The sequence below is a fragment of the Juglans microcarpa x Juglans regia genome, chromosome 4S (assembly GCF_004785595.1).
Source record: "Juglans microcarpa x Juglans regia isolate MS1-56 chromosome 4S, Jm3101_v1.0, whole genome shotgun sequence".
Classification (NCBI taxonomy): Eukaryota; Viridiplantae; Streptophyta; class Magnoliopsida; order Fagales; family Juglandaceae; genus Juglans; species Juglans microcarpa x Juglans regia.
In genome coordinates, this window is record NC_054601.1 from 5334980 (window position 1) to 5355621 (window position 20642).

At 35.8% G+C, this 20642-nt stretch overlaps 1 protein-coding gene across 1 annotated transcript; it reads left to right on the forward strand.

Annotated features, from left to right (window-relative positions):
* Positions 1–1230: 1230 nt before the first annotated feature.
* On the forward strand, positions 1231–5435 carry LOC121262962 (transcription factor bHLH74-like). Its single transcript, XM_041165683.1, has 8 exons — positions 1231–3283; positions 3389–3619; positions 3706–3771; positions 3854–3922; positions 4580–4651; positions 4755–4898; positions 4982–5063; positions 5148–5435. Exons 1-8 carry the CDS (start codon positions 2696–2698, stop codon positions 5168–5170), a joined length of 1275 nt encoding a protein of 424 aa, XP_041021617.1. The 5' UTR covers positions 1231–2695; the 3' UTR covers positions 5171–5435.
* The last annotated feature ends 15207 nt before the right edge of the window (positions 5436–20642 follow it).

Sequence of the window (20642 nt, forward strand, 5' to 3'; positions counted from 1 at the left end):
AACCAAGTTTTAATATTGTTTTGGATAGACTCACAAGAAGTTTATTTACCTTAACAATGTATTGCCATATGCGTAATGTTTCATAACTCACAAAGATTAGTATGGCAAAAAAATATCGACTATTGAGATTAAAGACATTAATTATATATTTATGGAAACTATTTAGATTGGTAAAATATTTTTATTAAAACTAGTCAATAAATTTATATTTTATATATTTTTATAGATGATATAAAATGTTTGAATTGCATTAAATATGATTTTAATTTTTTTAAAATATGTAATTTAAAATTAGGGTAGTGCTACCAACCATGCCTGCTTAGGTTTGATCACTAGCATGCACTCTAATGCAATTTCTACGAAATAATTTCAAGAAATTTAGAAAAAATAAAATAAAATAAAATAAAATAAAATATTTCTTTATATTTTAGTATATGGTGAGAGTAATTTTTTTTTTTTTTTAAAGTGGATAGTGAAACCATCTAACAATTATAACATCTCCAAATTTCTAAATAAAATGTAATACACAATTTAATGTTTTTAAATTTTAAAATAAAAATAATATTATATTACTATTTAACTTTCATTCTATCTCAACTTACTATACAAACCAAGCCTAAGGGGTGTCTTGCACTGGATCACAACTGGGGTTTGGAAGAAAATTAGCCGTTAATTTCGGAATAATTTGATCTTTTTTCCAGCAAGATCACAACCGGATGAGAGGTTGACCAGATAATTTGGTTTGACTAGATTAGTTGGCCAAGGCTTTGAACAGGCAAAGCACATAATAATATACAGCTACTCTCAAGGGACGGAAAAAAAAAAACGCACATATACAGCTGGAACCCGTACAATGACAAATAGGTAAAATTTGATGATTAGATTCCATTATTCCTTATGTTCCTGAGACCCGAAGCCCCTAAAAAGTAAAAGAAAAAGATTGCTGCTTACACAAGATATTAAAATGTAGGGAGACAAAGAGCAAGTCTTTTCTGTCCTGCAACCACGGGTATTCACCCTTGTTGTATAATCACAGCCGTACACTTGTTCAAATGTATCATCGAGTTTGCACGATCACGTTTGAGAATTGAGACTGATGGTATACTTTTTTTTGGGAAATATAAGTTGTCCAGAGTTTGGATGGTAGATCTGAAAATTAGTGTGATGGATGGTGGTGTACATGGAGGATGATGGAGGTTAGGTGCATAAAGGGATTTCTCAGTATAAATCGGGGCGGGGGGTTAGTTGGCACTGAGAAAAATGAGTGTGTAACAGCAAAGAGAGGTCTGTTGGAATAGTTGGCAAAGTGTGTCAGTAAAAAAAGGTACCATGTCAAAGAAGCAAGCAAGCTTGGTCTTGAAGGGAAGCACCTCTCCAAAGACTCAATTCCTCTGAGAGGGAAAAAAAAATAAAATATGGCGAAGATTCAAAGTAAATAATATTATAATCCAAGATTAGAGTGAGAGAAATTACAGGAGTGAAGTGTGGAAGCAGTGGGAAGGGAAAAGTGATTAGGTTCTGTAATAATTCACCTACAACTGAAGAGCAGTTGGCAGTAGTTTTGTCTTTTAAAACCTTACATGTCACTCCATGGCCGAGGCAGGTATGCAAAGTCTCTTCTCTCTGTCAATCTCTCCTCTCTGTCTCTAGCCTAAGAGCTCACTAGATTGTCTATGATCTGTTAAATTTGATATTTGATACTTTCTCTGCCCGTTTAAGCAAGTACCCAAGTGGTGAATTTGGCTTCTCTTGTCGAATTTTAACAGAGCATTCGATGCTCTTGAAGGTACAATCAAATGCCCAATTCGGGGTTCAGTGCTAAAACACTGCCCCATTTCAGTTAGTGCACAATTATAGCAAAAATTTGATGCTTTTTGTTCTTCTTTTGGTACTCATCCGAGAATCTGTCAAAAGGGTTTCTGCAACTCCTGGTCTAGTGGTTCTTGGGTTTGTTGGGCCTTTTGATTTCGAAACTTGAAGAACTGGTCATTTCTTCATTTGGATTTCACTGGGCACTACTTCAAATACCAGATTTTTCATTGCTTGAAACTTGAAGTGATCCTTCTCAATCAAGTCTTTCTTGAAAAGATCCAAGCTTGCTTAAATCAATCACATTGATTTCTTTTTTGGCAAACGCAATGATGACTGATTGAGTGGAGGACATGAAAAATTCAGTTCTCCCAATTCCCATAAACAAAAGAGGAAAAGGGAATCTGCTTTCTTTTCGCTAGTCTGTTGAGCTGTTAATTAGCCGATGCCATCGTTTGTCTAAGTCTACTTTATGCTCTGAAAGGTTCACTTTCCTGTCTGTGGGAAGCATTTTCCTTTTTCCTTAGAATTCGATAGACTCGATCCTAGGGTTTTCGAAAGGAAGAGGTAATTTGCTGGTGCCGTTTAGATTTTATGCCTGATAGATTTGGATTGGTCCTTTTACTTTGTGTCTATAGGATGCTGCAATAAGAGGCTTCTTTTGCTTTACACCCTATGAGTTCTATAAAGCTGCCAAGGTTTCTCGTTCCTTGTTGAGTCCTGCAAGATATCACCGGTCAATTTTGGTCAAACCCACTTTACCTTTAGTTTTATAGTTTCATTTGTTTTAGTCCTGGTCTGAAGCAACTGTTTTGATCGGGGTTTCACTTGCTTAGGATACAAGTGAGTTTCCTATTTCTGTCGGTGTAGCTTCTTAATTTAGGAGATGGATGGTCATGAAAATGAGGGTATCCTCCAATGTCCATCTTCAGGAATGAGCACAAACCCACTGCCTGAAAAGGTTTCGGGAATGATTATGAACTCTGTCTCTATGTATAAACATTCAAATGGAGCTGATCCTTTCTTTAGTTCTGGTTGGGATCCACTCGTTTCATTGAGCCACAATGAGAATTTTGGGGGTTCTTCCATGGTTTCTCACAGAGAATTTGCCAGTACTCCCTACCCTATTGTTCTGGAAAATCAGGGAATTAGTGGCACATCCCACCTGGTACAGTATCCATCCAGTTCCACCTATGTTGAACTTGTGCCAAAGCTTCCGTGCCTTGGAAGTGGCAGCTTCTCAGATATGGTTAATTCCTTTGGCCTTCCCGAGTGTAGCCAGATTGTTAATTCTGAGTGTCCTCAGAATTATGCCTCAAGCAAAGAGGATGGCACTGGACGAACTTCAACAAATGGTGCACTGTCTCAGGATGATCGCCAAATGTCAGGAGAGGGTGCTGTAGGATCTTCACCTAATGCAAAGAGAAGGAAACGAGTGTCTGATTATAACAATTCGCCAGTCAGCCCGCGACAGGTAACTTGAGATATTTACTATTGCAACATTTAGGATCTTGAAGATTTTCTGGCCTTCTGCTTTTTTATTACCAAAAGAGTGAAAGTACTTTGTTGTCCGTGGTAGAATGCTGCAGGGGAGACGGAGAAGGATCTGTCTGGTCAGAGCTCCGATGTTCAAAAAGAATCAGATGAGAAGAAACCTAAAACTGAACAAAACCCAGGTTCAAATTTTCGTGGTAAACAAACGGGAAAACAAGGTAAAAATGCTTCCAGTGCAGATGGTTTTAAAGAAAATTATATTCATGTTAGAGCACGAAGGGGCCAGGCCACAAACAGTCATAGCCTTGCCGAAAGGGTACCTTCTTATTAACATGTTAAATACATCTAAGAAAAGCTTTTGCTTTGTTATTAGCTTGGAATGATAGAACTCTCTGCTTTCAGGTCAGAAGAGAAAAGATTAGTGAGAGGATGAGATTGCTTCAAGAACTTGTACCCGGATGCAATAAGGTAATCGGAGTGAGTCAAGTTTCAGAATGATCTCTTATCTTCCTTTGTGTACTTGTTAATTTGATGCTATTTACTGTTTTAGATTACTGGGAAGGCAGTAATGCTTGACGAGATTATCAACTACGTGCAGTCGCTACAACAACAAGTTGAGGTATGCTATTTGGATAAAACTAGTCTGCCGCCCCATTTATACCGCTCAGTGCGACCGCTTGCTAAATTTTTTTTTTTACTTAGTGATTAAGGAAGTGATTTTAAGTGTATTGATGCATTTTTTTTTATTCTTTAAAAATATTTAAAAATGATAAAAAAAATGTGAATAAAAAATTTGGATAAAAAAAAACACTAGTTTTGCACTAGCGGTCACTTGCAGCGGTAAGCTGCAAGCCTAGTGCTACTCATGCTATTTTGCAACTCTAAAAGATTAGGAACTTATTCATTTCTTTCCCACGATATGCCTCAAAACCAGAGCTTGCATAAATCCAATGGGAACTGGACCCAAGCCAGTTCAGTTGATCTTATATCACTAGTTTCTTTTTTTATCCGTGGTCTTATATTGCTACTTCAATACCAGATGATGATATTCTCTCTTTTAACAACTTAGGACCTACTTTTTCTGACAGAAAGTTGCTCTGACTAAATGAAACAAGAGTTTAGGTTCAACTATATTCTTGTATTATGATTACTTTGGGAGATATTTTCATCGAGAAATGTCTGTCATTTACAAATGCAAATCAATTTTAAAACCGTGATGGTGTGGCTCTTGAGTGCTCTAATACTCGGTGAAAATGTGCTTGCTATCATGTTGCAGTTTTTGTCAATGAAACTCGCCACTGTCAATCCAGAACAGAACGTTGATATAGAACAGATTCTGTCAAAAGATGTAAGTCAAGATCACCCTATTACTGAACTTGATTGATGATTTAATGTGTATGCCAATTATGTTTGTTGATGAATTTAACTTCATCTTAGATTTCCCCATGTAGATAATTAATTCACGGAGTGGCACCGGAGCTATTCTCGGATTTGGTCCTGGAACAAGCTCCTCTCATCGTTTTCATCGTGGAACATTTCAAGGGACCTTGCCAAGTATCTCCAGTACAACTTCAAAATATCCTTTGTTGCCGCAGGTGGAGTTTAATTTCTTCAATTCATTCTGCACGCCTTTTTTCTTCTTGTAATACTAAAATGAGGCATCTTTTTCTACATGCAGACTGTCTTAGACAATGAGCTCCATGGTCTTTTCCAAGTGGGATTTGATTCTTGTCCAGCTGTTGACAATTTGGGATCAAATGGTAATTTGCAGAGGTTCATTTGAGATCGATGCAGAGTGGTGTTACGACATTCTTCTAACGTTGACATACTATCATGTTCCGCAGGGCACTTTAAACCAGAGCTTTAATGATTGGAAGAGAGCAGTGTTGATTTCCTCCTAACAAGATATAAAATATATCAAGTTGACTGCAAATTTAACTCGATTACAAAAGGGGAAAGAAATAGGTCAAAGAATAAACAGTTGTATGCTTGTTCTTCTAATTTTTTGCAGAAGAAGATGACCTGTTAGAATTAGAAACCATGTATATTCGGACAAGAAAAACAATGAGACTATGGTTGGTGAAGATTATTGTTTCTAATTGTTTCTGTATATAAGAGCCATTATGTGTGAAGCTTTGTGAGAGTTTTGAGGAAACCGTGGAAGAAAATCAAGTGTGTTTATAGGGTACAACAGGTTAAGAGAATAGATGGGACAAGAGGCGTGTCATCCCCTACAAGACTAGCTACCTTTTCAATAAAATGGCATATGCGTTTCTAAGACAAGTCTGCATTCTTGAAACTTCTACTTTCTTGAGATGGTTCTACAAAGCATTTCCTGTTGAAAGTGTTACTGCATGTTGAAAACAATTATCTGGGCTTGCAGTATGCGCCTGCATGCAACTTGGGTCATAATATTATTGGCGATTTGCATTTCATTCACTTCCCACAACGTTCAATGAAGCAACAACACTGGTATCTAGATCGAGATCTAAACGTACAGACCTAATTTTAACTTCGGGTGCAATGAAATTGACTTAGGTCTCGTTTAGATGTTGAGCTGAGTTTAGATGAATTGAGTTCTTTATAAATAGTAATGATTTGAGATGATAGAGTGAGTTTTGTAGGGTCTACCTAAGATGTATTTGGATATGTTTGAATGTTAATATGAGTTAAGATGTATTTATGGAAAGTTGAAAAAAGTTGTGGGTCTCCCATATAAAAATGTATTGAGTTTTTTTTTTTTTTTTTGTTCAAATAAACCAACGTGGTCAAGCCTCGTATTATTAAAATCCCTCAGTAAGGTGGAGGAACAACCATGTTTACAAAAACCATAGCAACCAAAAAATTACATCAATGTCGAATATAAGGAATACCCAATTTATCCATACGAACTAAGCCCCGAATACGACCTTGCATCAACTCTTGGCCAAAATCCAAAATTCTACCTTTTGTCCCCTCTTTTGCCAAGAAATCCGCCATCATATTTGCTTCTCTAATATGCTGAAGACGAGCATTAATAACACCAACAAGCTTCTTCACTTCCTCCCAAAAATCCCATAAAAACCAATAATTACACACACCCGACACTAACCACCCAATCACCACACTTGAATCGGATTCTACCAATAACTCTCTCAACCCCAACGACCGGCATAAACGAAGGCCATCAAGTAGAGCTCTACATTCCGCAATTGTATTTGTTGCTCGACCATAAAAATGTGCAAACTCGGCTAACACTCTTCCTTGTGAATCACGAATAATACCACCTCCACCCGACAATCCTGGGTTTCCGCACGATCCCCCATCCACATTTAATTTAAACATTCCATCCTTCGGCAGACTCCACGCAACAGGTCTAGGCTTCTTCACATAAACTAGAACAATTGGGCAATTCAACTCCTACAACACTGACTGGTCTTGACTACCCATCCTTCGGAACCTCCATAAGTTACTTGTGATGTCCCTTAGCGAGATTTTAACAACCCGCAAAATGACCCCTACTTCGAATGTAATACTCTCCACTCTGGCTGAGCACCTAGCCTTCCACAATGCCCACGAGATTCCGTTAATCGGTAGGATTCCACGAATCCAACCAACCTGTGAAGATTCCGTTGAGTGCTCCCACTAGAAGGACATCATCCCTTCCCAATTTCTAATATGCGGTAGACAAAGTCAACAAACCTCTGCAAAAAACTTCCAAACATGTTTCGCTCCGTCTCCCTCACAAAGAATATGGTTTAAAGTCTCCACTTGCGGACGCAAACAACAATTACACTTTGAGTTGAACAATGTTATAGGTTCCACGTATAAAGAGATTTTGAGTTGAGATGAGTTTAGTAATTTGAGAGTTGAGTGTATGAATGTTAGATTCAGCTAAAAATTAGACTAAACTGAGTTGAGTCTAAATTCCAAACGGGGCCTTAATCTGTAATAAGATTGTACCAACAAATTTTTAAAAGACTTTTAGTCCCAATGACAGAAATATCACCATGATTATTCAAGAATGCTTCAGCTGGTTTTTTCCTTTTCCTTCTTTTCACTAACCATGCAGTATGCAGTATGCGAAGAATGAAAGCAGAATACATTGGTTTGGAAGGGAGAGAGAGGAATCATACTCAAGAGAAATGGTGGATCTACAACGAAGGGAGCTCCTCAGAAGAGGGAGCAAACCATACAAGTTTGCCGATAGAAACCAGTTGACAAATTTAATGTAGTAAATCTGCCAAACATGAGCAAGATCAATTAATAAAAAAACTGTGTAATAGAATAATTCCACAAGGCCAAGACAGCAAGACCCGTAAAACTTTGGGATACCAATTGCCGGGCCTCAGGCTCATGTACTGAATTTACAGAAACAATTTCGATCATAACTCGTATTGCAATTGTGGACTGTCTTTTTAAGGACCGTTGGTACCAAATCCTACTTGCTTAAAAAAAATTATCCTTAGTAACATCAGTTGGCGTGGTACATTTAACTGACTTCACAGGACACATTATCTTGTATGACAAACCTCGCCCTGGAGGGAGATCGGGTCCAAGGTTGCGTCCCAGACTAGGATTTCTGTTTAGGCGAATGCTTGAAATTTGAACGGACGACAACCTTCGTATAACTCTACATGCATCAAGTCCTTTGCATGTATAAATTAAGTGGGCATCAACAATAAAGCCGCTCAAATGCCCTTAAGTTTGAAGCATTGTTACCTCCTTACCCCTGATTTTGTAAGGGTGTATCCGGTCCAGTCCGGTCCAGTTTTGGATAAAATCTAGGAACGAATCGGTATGTACCGGTTTTACATTTTTCAAAACTGATTACGCTCCGGTTACCCTTCTAAACCGTTACCTCCGGTTTTACCGATTTCCGGTTCGGTCCAGTCCGGTTTTTCAATTTTTTTAAAATGTAAAAAATATATAATAAAATATTACTTCTTATGATAAAATGTTATTAATAATTTAATATATATTATGTTTAAAGCATTTGATCAATTAAATTTTCATCTTTAAGATTAAACTTTTATTTTATAAATTATAATAACATTATCTTATATATAATTATATTAATAACATATGATCAAACAAATTACAAATGTTCATATTTAAAATTAACATTTTATGTTATAATTTATAAATTATAATATAAAATTATTTCATATATGATATATAATTATATATATTATATATAAAATTTAATATATAATTATATATTATATATGAAACTTATATACATAAAATTAATTTTTATATATAGGTCCGGTCCGGTCCGGTCCCAAAAACTACGGAACCGAAACGGGACCGGATTCGGCCGGTTTTCATAATATAGGAACCGATTCCAGACCAAGCGGTCTGGACCGATTTTCCAGTTTACCGATTTAAATTTATACCCCTATGATTTTGATATTCTAAAATCTATATATTATTATTATTAATTAGTTATATAATTTTCATTGTCGTACTTATCACATTTGTCTTACTATTAAATGAAAGTGAAGTATTAAGGTACGATTTGAATAGTTAAATAAGATGAGATGATTTTAGATAAAAGTTAAAAGTTATATAAAATATTATTAGAATATTATTTTTTAATACTATTATTGTTTTGAAATTTAAAAAAGTTGAATTGTTTATTATATTTTATGTGAAAATTTAAAAAAATTATAATGATGAGATGAGATAAAACAATTTCACTATCCAAATGAGGCTAAGTCCACAACTGATGTGATTCAATGCAATATGTTATATCTACTTTATTATAAAAGGAGCTTTACAATGCTATGAATCATATTTAACTGTGTCCTAGTATAAGTGTGTAAACTTTCTTTAATAAGATTTATATGTAAAGCAAACATTTCTCAAATATAAATGAGAAATGATATAGCATATATCATCACATCAAACTTATATGAAGTAAAGAAATAGAAGATCAAGTTGCCCACTCAAAATCTTGAAAGTCATGGGGCTAACTTGACACTCTTTTAAAGATTTTATTTATTTTATAATGCCTCAATGTCTGCTTGGTGATTGTAATACCTGAAACTAACACATGACAATGGAAAATCGTTTACAAAGTGTCTCTCTGTTGGGAATTCGGACCTCCCAAATTCTCCCCTTAGGATCCAACTCTTTGCAAGAATATCAAGAAAAATAGATAAATAATAACAACATAAGAATTTACGTAGTAAACTCCCAAAACAGAAGAAAAACCACCACGTGAAAAATTATTACAATCAGTACACAATTTTTTGGGCAATGCTTCTTGCCCCGCTCTTAGGACTTGTTGTGATATCCCGCTCGACGTGGCATAGTTCTTTATTCATTTTAAAACACACCAAAAAAGGGTAACGGTTTATTACGAAATTTCTTAAAAGGGTTCCTCTGCACGTTATCTCTCTCGCCCATCGACCCCGTGAGCCCCAGGTTCATCTCCGATGGAATCTCTGGACCACAGCTCCATCTCCGACCTCATCTCTGTATCTTTTTTTTTCCTCCCAGACCCACCATTTTGCCCGCCGAAACCAACCATTTCGCTGTCCCCAACCCCTCCAGTTGGAACCCTACCATCTCGTCCATCTCTCTGACAGAATCTCCAAGGTAGAGTAATTATTTTTGTTCATCTCAATTTCATTCCCCTGCACTAGACTAGGGAGGCCGAAATGTTGTAATTTTTTTTTGTTTGTTTTGTCTGGAATTTTTTTTTTCTTCTGAGCTATGTTGTTATAATTCATGCTTATTGTACTAAGGAAGGGAATGCAAATTGAATGTTTGAGACATTTGTGAAAAAAGATATTGCAGTTGACATGTTTGTGAAAATGCTTGTGAGAAGAGAAATTACAATGAAATGGAATGGTCTCTTAAAACTAGACTACATATATACAATTGTTTTGAAGCAGTGCTGTTAAGATGCTATTTGGGATGTTTGATATGCAGTGGCAGTATTGACTGGGAACAAGAGCCAGAGATGCAGAGGAATCATGAGCGCAACCTCACTCTTGAATTATGTCACCACATGCTACTTCTAGTTGGGTGTATATAAATATATATATATATATATATACATATATATGTTTGGTTTCTTTTTGAATGTGGGGAAGTAATTAAATTCTGAATCCTCTAATTATACCTAGCTGCCTAATATATTATTTGAACTCGTTTTGAGACAAGAAACATATATTTAATATGAGCTAGTAGCTTACAAATCCACTTCGTGCATCAAGAATTTAGAGCATATTAACATATGGAATTTGGCAATTCTTAAACACTAACTACCGATCCACCCTGGCATGACATCATGAGATCTATGAACCCAATTCAATGGATTATGGACCCATTAAACCACTTCATGACAAATGCATACAAATGATTAAATTTGTTGAGCCTAGTCTTTTTAATTCTGATCACCTCTTGTTCCCAAACCCATGACTAAAGACTCCTAAATTCAAATGAATTCATCATTTTGACTGATTGATTTTTGGTAGTAGTAAGAGGGTAGTATATTTAGAATAAACAGTGTAATTTTAAATTCCACAAGACATATTTGTTCTAAGGTCATAGGTGTTATAATGTATCTGTTTTGCCATTTTATTGTGATAAGGTCATAGGTGCTATAATGTATCTGTTTTTACATTTTATAGAGGCTTTGATATAATTATTTTGTATACAAAGAAATATTTCATTTTCATTTCTTGAAGGACAAAAGCTGTTAAAGAAGTGTGGTAATCCTACAATGTTGGAAGCACGTAATAGCACTAGCAATATCTCAGGCTCAAAGAACTCTTGGCAAAATGAATACCCAATATGCTTTTGTGGTATGAAAGCATGTAGACGAACTACGCATACAAAGGATAATGAAGAGCGTCGATTTTTCAGTTGCCAAAACTTTGAGGTATGTTATTTCAATCTTGTTTGCTAAGAAATGTGGTAATCCTTGTTTGCTAATGTGTTGGTTAGGGGTGTAAATTCAAATCGAAAAATCGGTCCGGTCCGAAACCGATTCTTAGAATGTAAAAACCGGCCGGTTCCGATCCGGTTCCGGTTTTAGGATTTTTCGGACCGAACTGGACTGGTTGATAAAAAATATATATATAAAATAATATTTGTATTATTGTATATATAGGTTTTATACAAAATATTATATATATATTAATATATATAAGTTTTATATATTATGTATAATTATAAATTTTTATATATAATTATATATATTCATATATGAAATAATTTCTTATTATAATTTATAAATTATTACATAAAATGTTAATACTAAATCACTAAAAGTTTATAACTAATACTAATATATAACTTATAACTATACTAATAGTCTAATATTAATACATTATTATATAGTCTAATATATTAATAAAAGTATAAAACAGATTTTTTTAAATCAATTTTTTTTTTATAAACAAATTTTTAATGAAAAATTGTGAAACTTACATTTTTAAAAATCTGAAAAATCGGACCGGACCAGAAACCAGTAAAACCGGAAGTATCGATTTAGGTGGGTAACCGGTGCGTAATCGGTTTTGAAAAATACAAAACCGGTACATACCGGTTCGGTCCTAGATTTTATCCAAAACCGGACCGAACCGGACCGGTTACATCCCTAGTGTTGGTTGATTTTGCAGTCTGGATATTCTTGCGGATATTTTTATTGGCATGACCCGGAAATAGCACTATATGGCGAGAAGGGAATCAGCCGTTTAAAGACCGAAATTCAAAAGAAACATCTGGCAATAGATGTCCAAACTACTCGACATCGACTAGAAATAGATATTGAAAGGTGCAAGAGAAATGTTAAGAGAGTCATTGTAGTTTTAGAAATTTCAATGTCATGAGTATTTTGTTTAGGTATGTTTTTTGGAAAATCTTAAGACAATATGTAATCTTTGAAGTTAATGTAATTTCATGTAATCTTGGGTGGTTGTGTAGTACTAGGTAATCCAAATCCAATTAATAGCCTAATTATGATTATGATTACGATTATGATCTAAACATGTCAATACAAAAAAGGTTCAATAAAATCCCAATATTAGAATCACTTGATCTAAACACGTCAATACAAAAATAGGTTCAATAAAATTTCAAGATTACAATATAAAATCTTGAAGTCCCGATGGAAAGCCTCCACAATAAAAAAAGCACTGAAATCCTGATGGAAAGCCTCCGTAGTGTTATCCTATATGGGCATAAAAAAAAATGTTGTAAGTGGTAACGCAATTCACGAAACCCATAACCAAAATATTTTAGTTTCACATTACCTGTGAGTGATGAGCAGTGGAAGGAGTTGAAAAAATTCTGGCGCATGTGTCCAAAATTGACTTTGTTGATCCTAGTATAATTTAAAAATAAAGTAAATAAAAAATAACAAAACATTCAAACCAAGTGAATCGTAAATTTAACATACAACATTAATAAAAATGAACTTCAGTTTCGTTGTTGTGCAATCGTCTTTTCGTATTGGATTTCTTAATACTCTTTTTAGCGGGGTGCATTTTTCTCTTAGATGGTGGTTTTCCCTTATTCCAAACTACCAACGGACTAAGAACTTTAGGGGTCAAAGCTTCCGTCAAATGAGTTGTATCAACTGTGTTGCTAGTATCATAATTAGGGTTGTACACAAACCGGCCGAACCGACCACCGCCAACGCAGACCGACCACCGGATTCAAGAACCGACAGAGAACCGGTCGGCTAGCGGTAGCAAATTAACGAAACTGACGTCGGCCGATTTGGTCTATGGTTCAGACCCGGTCTAAACCGAAGAACTGACCGACGTTAATTGTATATTTTTTTTATATATATTTCGTATACAAAACGACGTCGTTTCACATGAAACGGCGTTGTTTTGATCTTAAACCTATGAAAAAAAACAATGGCGAGATGATGTCGTTTGGTCTAAATCAAACGGCATCATTTTTGGGTAGGGTTAGAACTTAGAACCCCACCCCCCCGCGGCAGGCACTATTTCTCCTTCCTCTTCGTTCTTTCGTCTTCGTGAGCCGCTTCCAGTCCCAGACTCCCTCTTAGCTCTCCCTCTCCCCGGACCCAGTGAGTCAGTGACCTGCAATCTCCCTCTCCCTTTATGTGATCTGCACTATCAGTCTACACTATCCTTTCCCGTCGATCCCTCTCTCCTCTCTCGTCGCAAACGACCCATATGGCCCACATCTCACTATAAGTTTTATATTTTCAGAACTGTAATTCATATTTTCTGAGTTCAATTTTTTTGTTAGTTGTTAATGTTAATTTCTTGAGGAATTTTTTGGGAGGAAGATGAAATATTGAATCTCTATTTTTGCATTGCATATTAAAAATATTGTGGTTTGTGACTGACATTGTGTCGTGTGTGATGGAGCAATGCCAAAATGAGCTTATGCTGAAGGCCCGAAATGCTTACAGTGTAACTGTGACAGACAGTGTGTGATAATTTGTGTGTGTGTCTGTGATAGACTTGTGGGTTGTGTTTATTTGGAAATTTTATTTTCTTACCAGTCTTTGAATCCATGAATTTAAAGCATGAAATGTGATGAGTGAACTAAACTTAAATTAAAGTCTTAGACTTGTGATGTTTGCTATGTTACAAACTAGCTGTTGTGTAATACTAAATTAATAATCACTGTGTTGTTTTATAATGTATGTGATAACGTATTAAGTATTAATGTATAACATTTATGTTTTGTTTTATAATTAGATGGATTCTTCGTCGTCTCCGATTGATGTTGATGCATCAACACCAACCATTAACTTGGGAGATGATGTGAGGGAGATCCAGTCATCAAAAACCCCTAGTGCCCCTACTAGTACTACTTGTCCATTACCTAAAAAACGAAAAGGGAAGGATCCATCTATTGTTTGAGATCATTTTATGAAGGTGGATGGTTGTGCTATAGATAATCCAAAAGCTAAATGTAATTATTGTGGCAAGACGTATGTTTGCCACTTAAAGAGGAATGAGACTTCAATAATACAAAACCATTTGCCGTCATGTCCTAAAAATCTTCATAAACGTGGGCCTTTGGATAGGTATCAAAAAATATTAACAGGTGAGGCAACACCTGAGGAGGGGTTGGAGAGAGTGATGGTATGTTAAGGAGTCTTATAACCCACAAATATAATGAAGATGCTGTAAGGTTGGCGATTGCAGAGATGGTAATTGTTGATGAGTTATCATTTAGAGTTGTTGAAGGACAAGGATTTAAGAAAGTGTGTTGGTCTTTTGAACCTCGATTTAAAGTGCCATGTCATGTCACAGTGGCAAGAGATTGTATGAAATTGTATGGAAGTGAAAAGGGAAAACTTTAAAAAGTGTTAAAAAATGGTAGCATGAGGATTTTGTTGACAACCGATACATGGACACCAATACAAAATTTGAAATATATGTGTCTATGTCTAATTGGACACTTCATTGATAAAGATTGGAAATTGCAGAAAAAAAAATCATTAACTTTTGTTTAATCCCTAATTATCGAGGGGAAACTATTGGGAGATATGCTGAGTCATGCTTATATGATTGGAGCATTGATAGAATATTTACTGTGGCAGTTGATAATGCAAGTTCAAATGATACTGTAATTTCATATTTGAAACAGTTTTTGAGTGGGAATTTGTTGGGGGGTAAGTATATGCACATGAGATGTTGTGCTCATATATTGAATCTTATTGTGAATGAGGGTTTGAAGGGGTGTAATGACACCATCACAATGGTTAGAAATACAGCTAAATATGTGCGTTCATCTCTTGCAAGATTAGACAAGTTTAAGAGATGTGCAGAAAAAGAAAAAATTGATTGTAAGAAAATGTTGTGTCTTGATGTACAGACACGATGGAACTCAACTTATATGATGTTGGAGGCGGCTGAGAGGTTTGAGAAGGCTTTTAGGCGGATGGAGAGTGGGGATTATAATTACCTCTCTTACTTTGATGATGGCCTTGGGTCTGGGCACATGGGGCCTCTTAAAGCTAGTGAGTGAGAGACAGTGAGGGTTTTTGTTAAATTTTTTGAGATATTTTATGATGCTACTAATAGATTTTTTGGATCTTTATATGTGACAGCCAACACCAGTTTTCTGGAGATTTGTGATCTCCAAAATTAGTTGATGGAGTTGAGCAAGAGTCCTAATAGTTGCTTGAAGCGTATGACCATAAATATGAGAACAAAATATAATAAGTATTGGGGGTCATTAGACAGGCTAAACTTGCTCATGTTAATTGCAGTTGTGCTTGATCCATGAAGCAAGTTAGGACTTCTTACTTTCCACTTGAGGAAAGTTCATAATGAGTTTCGTGCTGAGGAGTTGGTGTCGAGTGTGAAACAAGTATTGAAAGATTTGTATGCGGAATTCGGCTCCGCCATAAGTACCCAAAAACATGTGCCCCTTCCGACATCTAGAACCTTGAATGATGGTGATGGCAAGCGTGAGACCAAATGGTTCTATGAGTGGTATAAAACATCTTCCGTCATGGGATCTAATATTGTCAAAACAGAAGTAGATCGATATTTATCAGATGGTTGTGAGGCACTCTCCACATCGTTTGACTTGTTGACTTTGTGGAAAATTAATGAGGCTAATTATCCTATACTCGCGAGGATTGCACTAGACTTATTGGCCATGCCTGTTTCCACGGTTGCATCCGAGTCAACATTTAGTACGTGAGGTCGTGTGCTTGACCTTTTTCGAAGTTCATTGGCTCTGAGAACCGTTGAGGCACTGATTTGTACTCAAAATTGGTTAAAACATCCGACAACAATCATTGACATCCGGGAGGCTATAGATAATGTGGAGAGCTTCATAGTAGAATCATGTAATATTTTCTTTGATTTTATTATAATTTAATTTTCGTATTTTTTATAAACCAAATTCACTAATATTTGATGTTTTATTCTTATTATTAATATTTATGAATGTTTGTATATAGAGTTGGACACACAATCAAACGTGACAAGTATTGAAGATTGAAAGTTGACGGCTTGAAGTTGAAGTAGCAAGTAGCAACTATCCAATTTGTTGCCATTTAATTATGTTATATTTTTTAGTTGCATTTTGCTATACTTAAGACAATTTGTTTTTGTTTTTTTTAATATGTATTAAGTAATACTAAACATCCAGTGAAGTTATTTTTTTTTTAATTATGTAATAAGTAGTAAGTAATAATTAATATAGTTAGTTAGTAAAAGTAGAAAATTATAAATGACATTACTATTAAAAATTAAAATGAAATCAACTCAAAAAGAACTTAAATAATGAAATGAGAAAAAAAAAAGTCCAAAATATTTGTTGAATTGGCCCAATTGGGATAGAACAAAGGCCCAAAAAGGGCCCATGAAAAAGCCCAAATCGATCAAACCAAACCGACCGGACCGAAGCAGGCCGGTTTCAGCCCTTAACACCGGTCGGTTTTGATCGGTTTTTACCCACAAAATGTTGCTTTCGGTTTCATGAATAAACCAAACCGATAATGTTGGTTTTCAGGCCTAATCATGATCAGCGATACCAGGGTACTGTGTCTTCAACTGTTCTATCTAACTAACCAATTTAACACAACTGCTCTCAGTCTTTGAAGCATTGGAACACAATTCATAGAAGTAATTTTGGATCTTGTCGTACCTTCTTACATCATCGATGCTGGTAGTATCATAACTACTTTTCACGAATGTGTATTTTTACTTAACATCTTTCCTCCACCGATCCAAAATGTATTTTGATGGTATTGTATGTTAGCTCATCTGAGTTAAGACACGAAGAGCGTGTCTGCACAAAATATCCCTAAACTCAAATAACTTACAACTGCATTTCACATCAAGAGGATCTTGATCAACTTCCACATTAATGGTTACACGTTTTAATAAGTCATAATCAACTTGAACCTCATCCACAACAACGAACGTATATCTACCATCCTTACACCTCATCTCCTTAGTAGTCAAATATAAAAATCCTCGCAATTACTCTTGTACCTCTTTGAATTTAGCAAGAGTATATGCACTTTAAAATTGTTTCTCAAGAGGATAGCGACTGATGCAAGGAATGTATATGTTAAAGGAATTGAAGTTAGCAATTTCTTCATTCTCTACCTTTCTCCTAAGGGCCGAATCATACTGGTCAACAAATTGCTTCAGAGTAGTTCTAGAGTGAACGTAGTCGTCAAAAAATGCATTTATTCCTTCACTTCGCTGTGTGATTGACATTCCTGTCCAGAATGTGTCTCTAACATAGGCCGGCACCCAATAATTTTGATCACTATACAGTAATATCAATCATGCATTCTCATGCAAATCAAATGTATCGAGCATATGACATCAATGTTCATCAAACTCATGCTGACTGAAAGAGTCATATACGTACTTATGTACAATACTCTTGATTTCCCCATATTGACAATGAGAACCAAATTTCTCAATAAGCTTTTTCATTATATGCCACAAGTAGAAGTGATGCCTAGAAGTTGGAAACACCATCGAGATTGCAATTTTCATGGCCTTGTTTTGATCTGTGATGATTGTATTTAGCGGTTGGTTATTCATATACTGCAACCATGACTCAAATAACCACTCGAATGCATCTGCATTCTCACTGGATATCAATCCGCACCCGAGTAAAATTGACTGTCCATGGTGATTCACACCCATAAACGATGCAAAAGATATTTTATACGTATTAGTTAGATATGTTGTATCAAATGTAATCACATCCCTGAATGATTCATACACATTTGTACTCCAGGCATCTATCCAAAACACATTCTTTAACAGAATCTCATTGTCAATGTCAATCTTATAATAAGATTCCAGATTTCTTTTTTGCATATCTTCGAAATAGTTACATAGAGCTATGCCACCTCTAACCCTGAGGTGAAGTTGTCATGCTTTGTCAATATAATTTCGACACTCCTCCCCGAATGTTACATTCTCATAACCTCTTGCCTCCACAACCACAAACTTGAAATTTTTAGACAACCATATTCCTGCCTCGTCATTTATTTCAAGCCTCTTAACGACACGAGCATCAACCTTCTTAAAGCATCTAAAATGTCTTACCTTCCCCAGACTACAGGCGTGTGTGTGATCCAATATCACCTTAGATATAGTATATCCACCTTCAACATTGAATACCGCATTAAACCTAGCCTTACACCCCATCTTTACTATTTATCTTGGTTTCATAACGTTGACAACCGTACTCTTCGATGTGCCTCCTTGAGCGCATGCCAAGCAAAACCATCTTACCGTCCTATTGTCATCCTGTCTAATATTCATTTTAGATACCCCAAACCCATTTCTTCTTACCATACTTCATATAATAAGCATGCACTTCTTTTATAATGAAAATTGCATTACAACCGTAGGTTCTTCAATAGTTTCCTCACCTCCAATCTCCTTATCAATTTCTACCTCATCACACTTATTATTTGAAAATTCTATGTTAGCATCTGTTACAACGTTCAAATTATCTACAAATATACAACATATGAAACAAGGATATTAAAACAAACCTTTATAAGAATAGTTGTAATACGAGAGCTAGAGATAAACATATAATGAAATAAGCATTATGACATCTATTGAATATTTAGTAATGCATGTCAAACCGAGAGACCATTCCATTTCACAGGAATTTCACTTCTCACAAGCATTTTCACAAACATGTCAACTGCAATCTCTTTTTTCACAAATGTCTTCATCATTCAATTTTCATTCCCTTCCTTAGTATAATAAGCAAGAATCATAACATAGCTCAGAAGAAAAAAAAATTCTAGACAAAAAAAAAAAAAAAAAAAAAACTACAACATCTCGGCCTCCCTAGTCTAGTGTAGGGGAAGGAAACTGAGATGAACAAAAATAATTACTCTACCTTGGAGATTCCGTCGGAAAGATGGCTGAGATGGTGGGGCTGGGGACGGTGAAATGGTAGGTCTAGGAGGAAAAAAAAAAACGTGTAGAGATAAGGACAAAGATGAGCTCGGAGATGGAGCTGGGGTTCGGAGATTCTGTCGGAGATGAACCTGGGGCTCACAGGGTCAATGGGCGATGGGCGAGAGAGATAACGTGCAAAGGCAGCGTAGGAGAATAATAAGATCGTTTGGCTTTGTGTGTTTTAAAATGAATAAATTATTTTTCACGTCGAGCGGGATAACACAACGAGACCTAAGAGCGAGGCGAGTAGACTTTTTCCAATTTTTTTTCTCACCCCAAATGACACCCACAAAGATTTCTCACTAGCAAAACTTTAACTATCACCTCTTTCCCTTTTACAAAAAATAAAAAATAAAATAAAATAAAATTATACTAGAGTCACAAGTTATTAGTTAAGCTTATAACTTGGTGCACTTAATCAAGGAGGCTAGCCTCCTTTTATAGGCCTTGAGCCTTGCCTCTTCCTCATTTCCTACCGATGTGGGACTCCAAAGAGCAACACCCAACAATCTCCACATTGCGACTTTGGTTGTTCCCACTGCCACGTTCCGCCTCAATAAAGATCTTCATAGCTTCCACTATCATGCTCCACCATAAAAGCATACCCACTCAGAATAAACCAATTCCAAGCATTTCATTTCGGCCCATGTCAAAAACAACATTCCTCGTTTGGCTTTTCTGGAAGTTCATCTGTCATCGACATGAATCTCCACCACACACCATGCATCAATGCTAAACCAATGCATGTGTACAAACTTTGTGGACTCGCTAACATTAACTCATCATCAATCATAACAATTTTGAGAATTAGCGACATGCCATGAGGATGTACATGTCTCTTTTCAAAAGATATCGTCTTCTATAGAGAGACACAATGTTAGCTTCATTACCAGTATCTCCATTTACTGACTTGGAACCACTTGCCAAACATGCTCCTTGTACTAGCCATTTCACCAGTCGCTAGTATCACTGTTGGTTTCCGGGGTTGGTCTACCCTTCAACGCCTTGTGCAATCTTGATTGAATCAAAACATCATTGACTTGAACTTGCCATAAGTCAAAATTGATTCTCCTGTCAAATTTCTCCACCTTTAATCTGATAGGATTTGAAACCTTACTTCTTGACATTATCTTGATGAATTTTTATGGTAGAAATGAATAGTACCCACTAAGTAAATTTCCAGGAAAGATTGGAAGGTTATAATGGTCCCACTAAAATTCCAATCTCCTAGACAGAACATTCTTAGACAGTACATATCCATACTACCACACCAAAACTATATCCCACCAAAAGGACCTAGGCTCTGATATCATTTATTAGGAATTTGGACCTCTCAATACCACCTAGGATCCACCATTTGCAAGAATTTCAAGAAAAATAGATAAATATTAACTACACAGAATTTATATAGAAACTCCCAAAACAGGAGAACCACCA

Bases quoted from the DNA above. Each gene is read 5' to 3' on its own strand.
- LOC121262962 (XM_041165683.1), top strand. From the start codon at position 2,696: ATGGATGGTCATGAAAATGAGGGTATCCTCCAATGTCCATCTTCAGGA. The intron at 4,899-4,981 runs GTGGAGTTTAAT...TTCTACATGCAG, and splicing joins AATATCCTTTGTTGCCGCAG to ACTGTCTTAGACAATGAGCT. The intron at 5,064-5,147 runs GTAATTTGCAGA...CATGTTCCGCAG, and splicing joins TGACAATTTGGGATCAAATG to GGCACTTTAAACCAGAGCTT.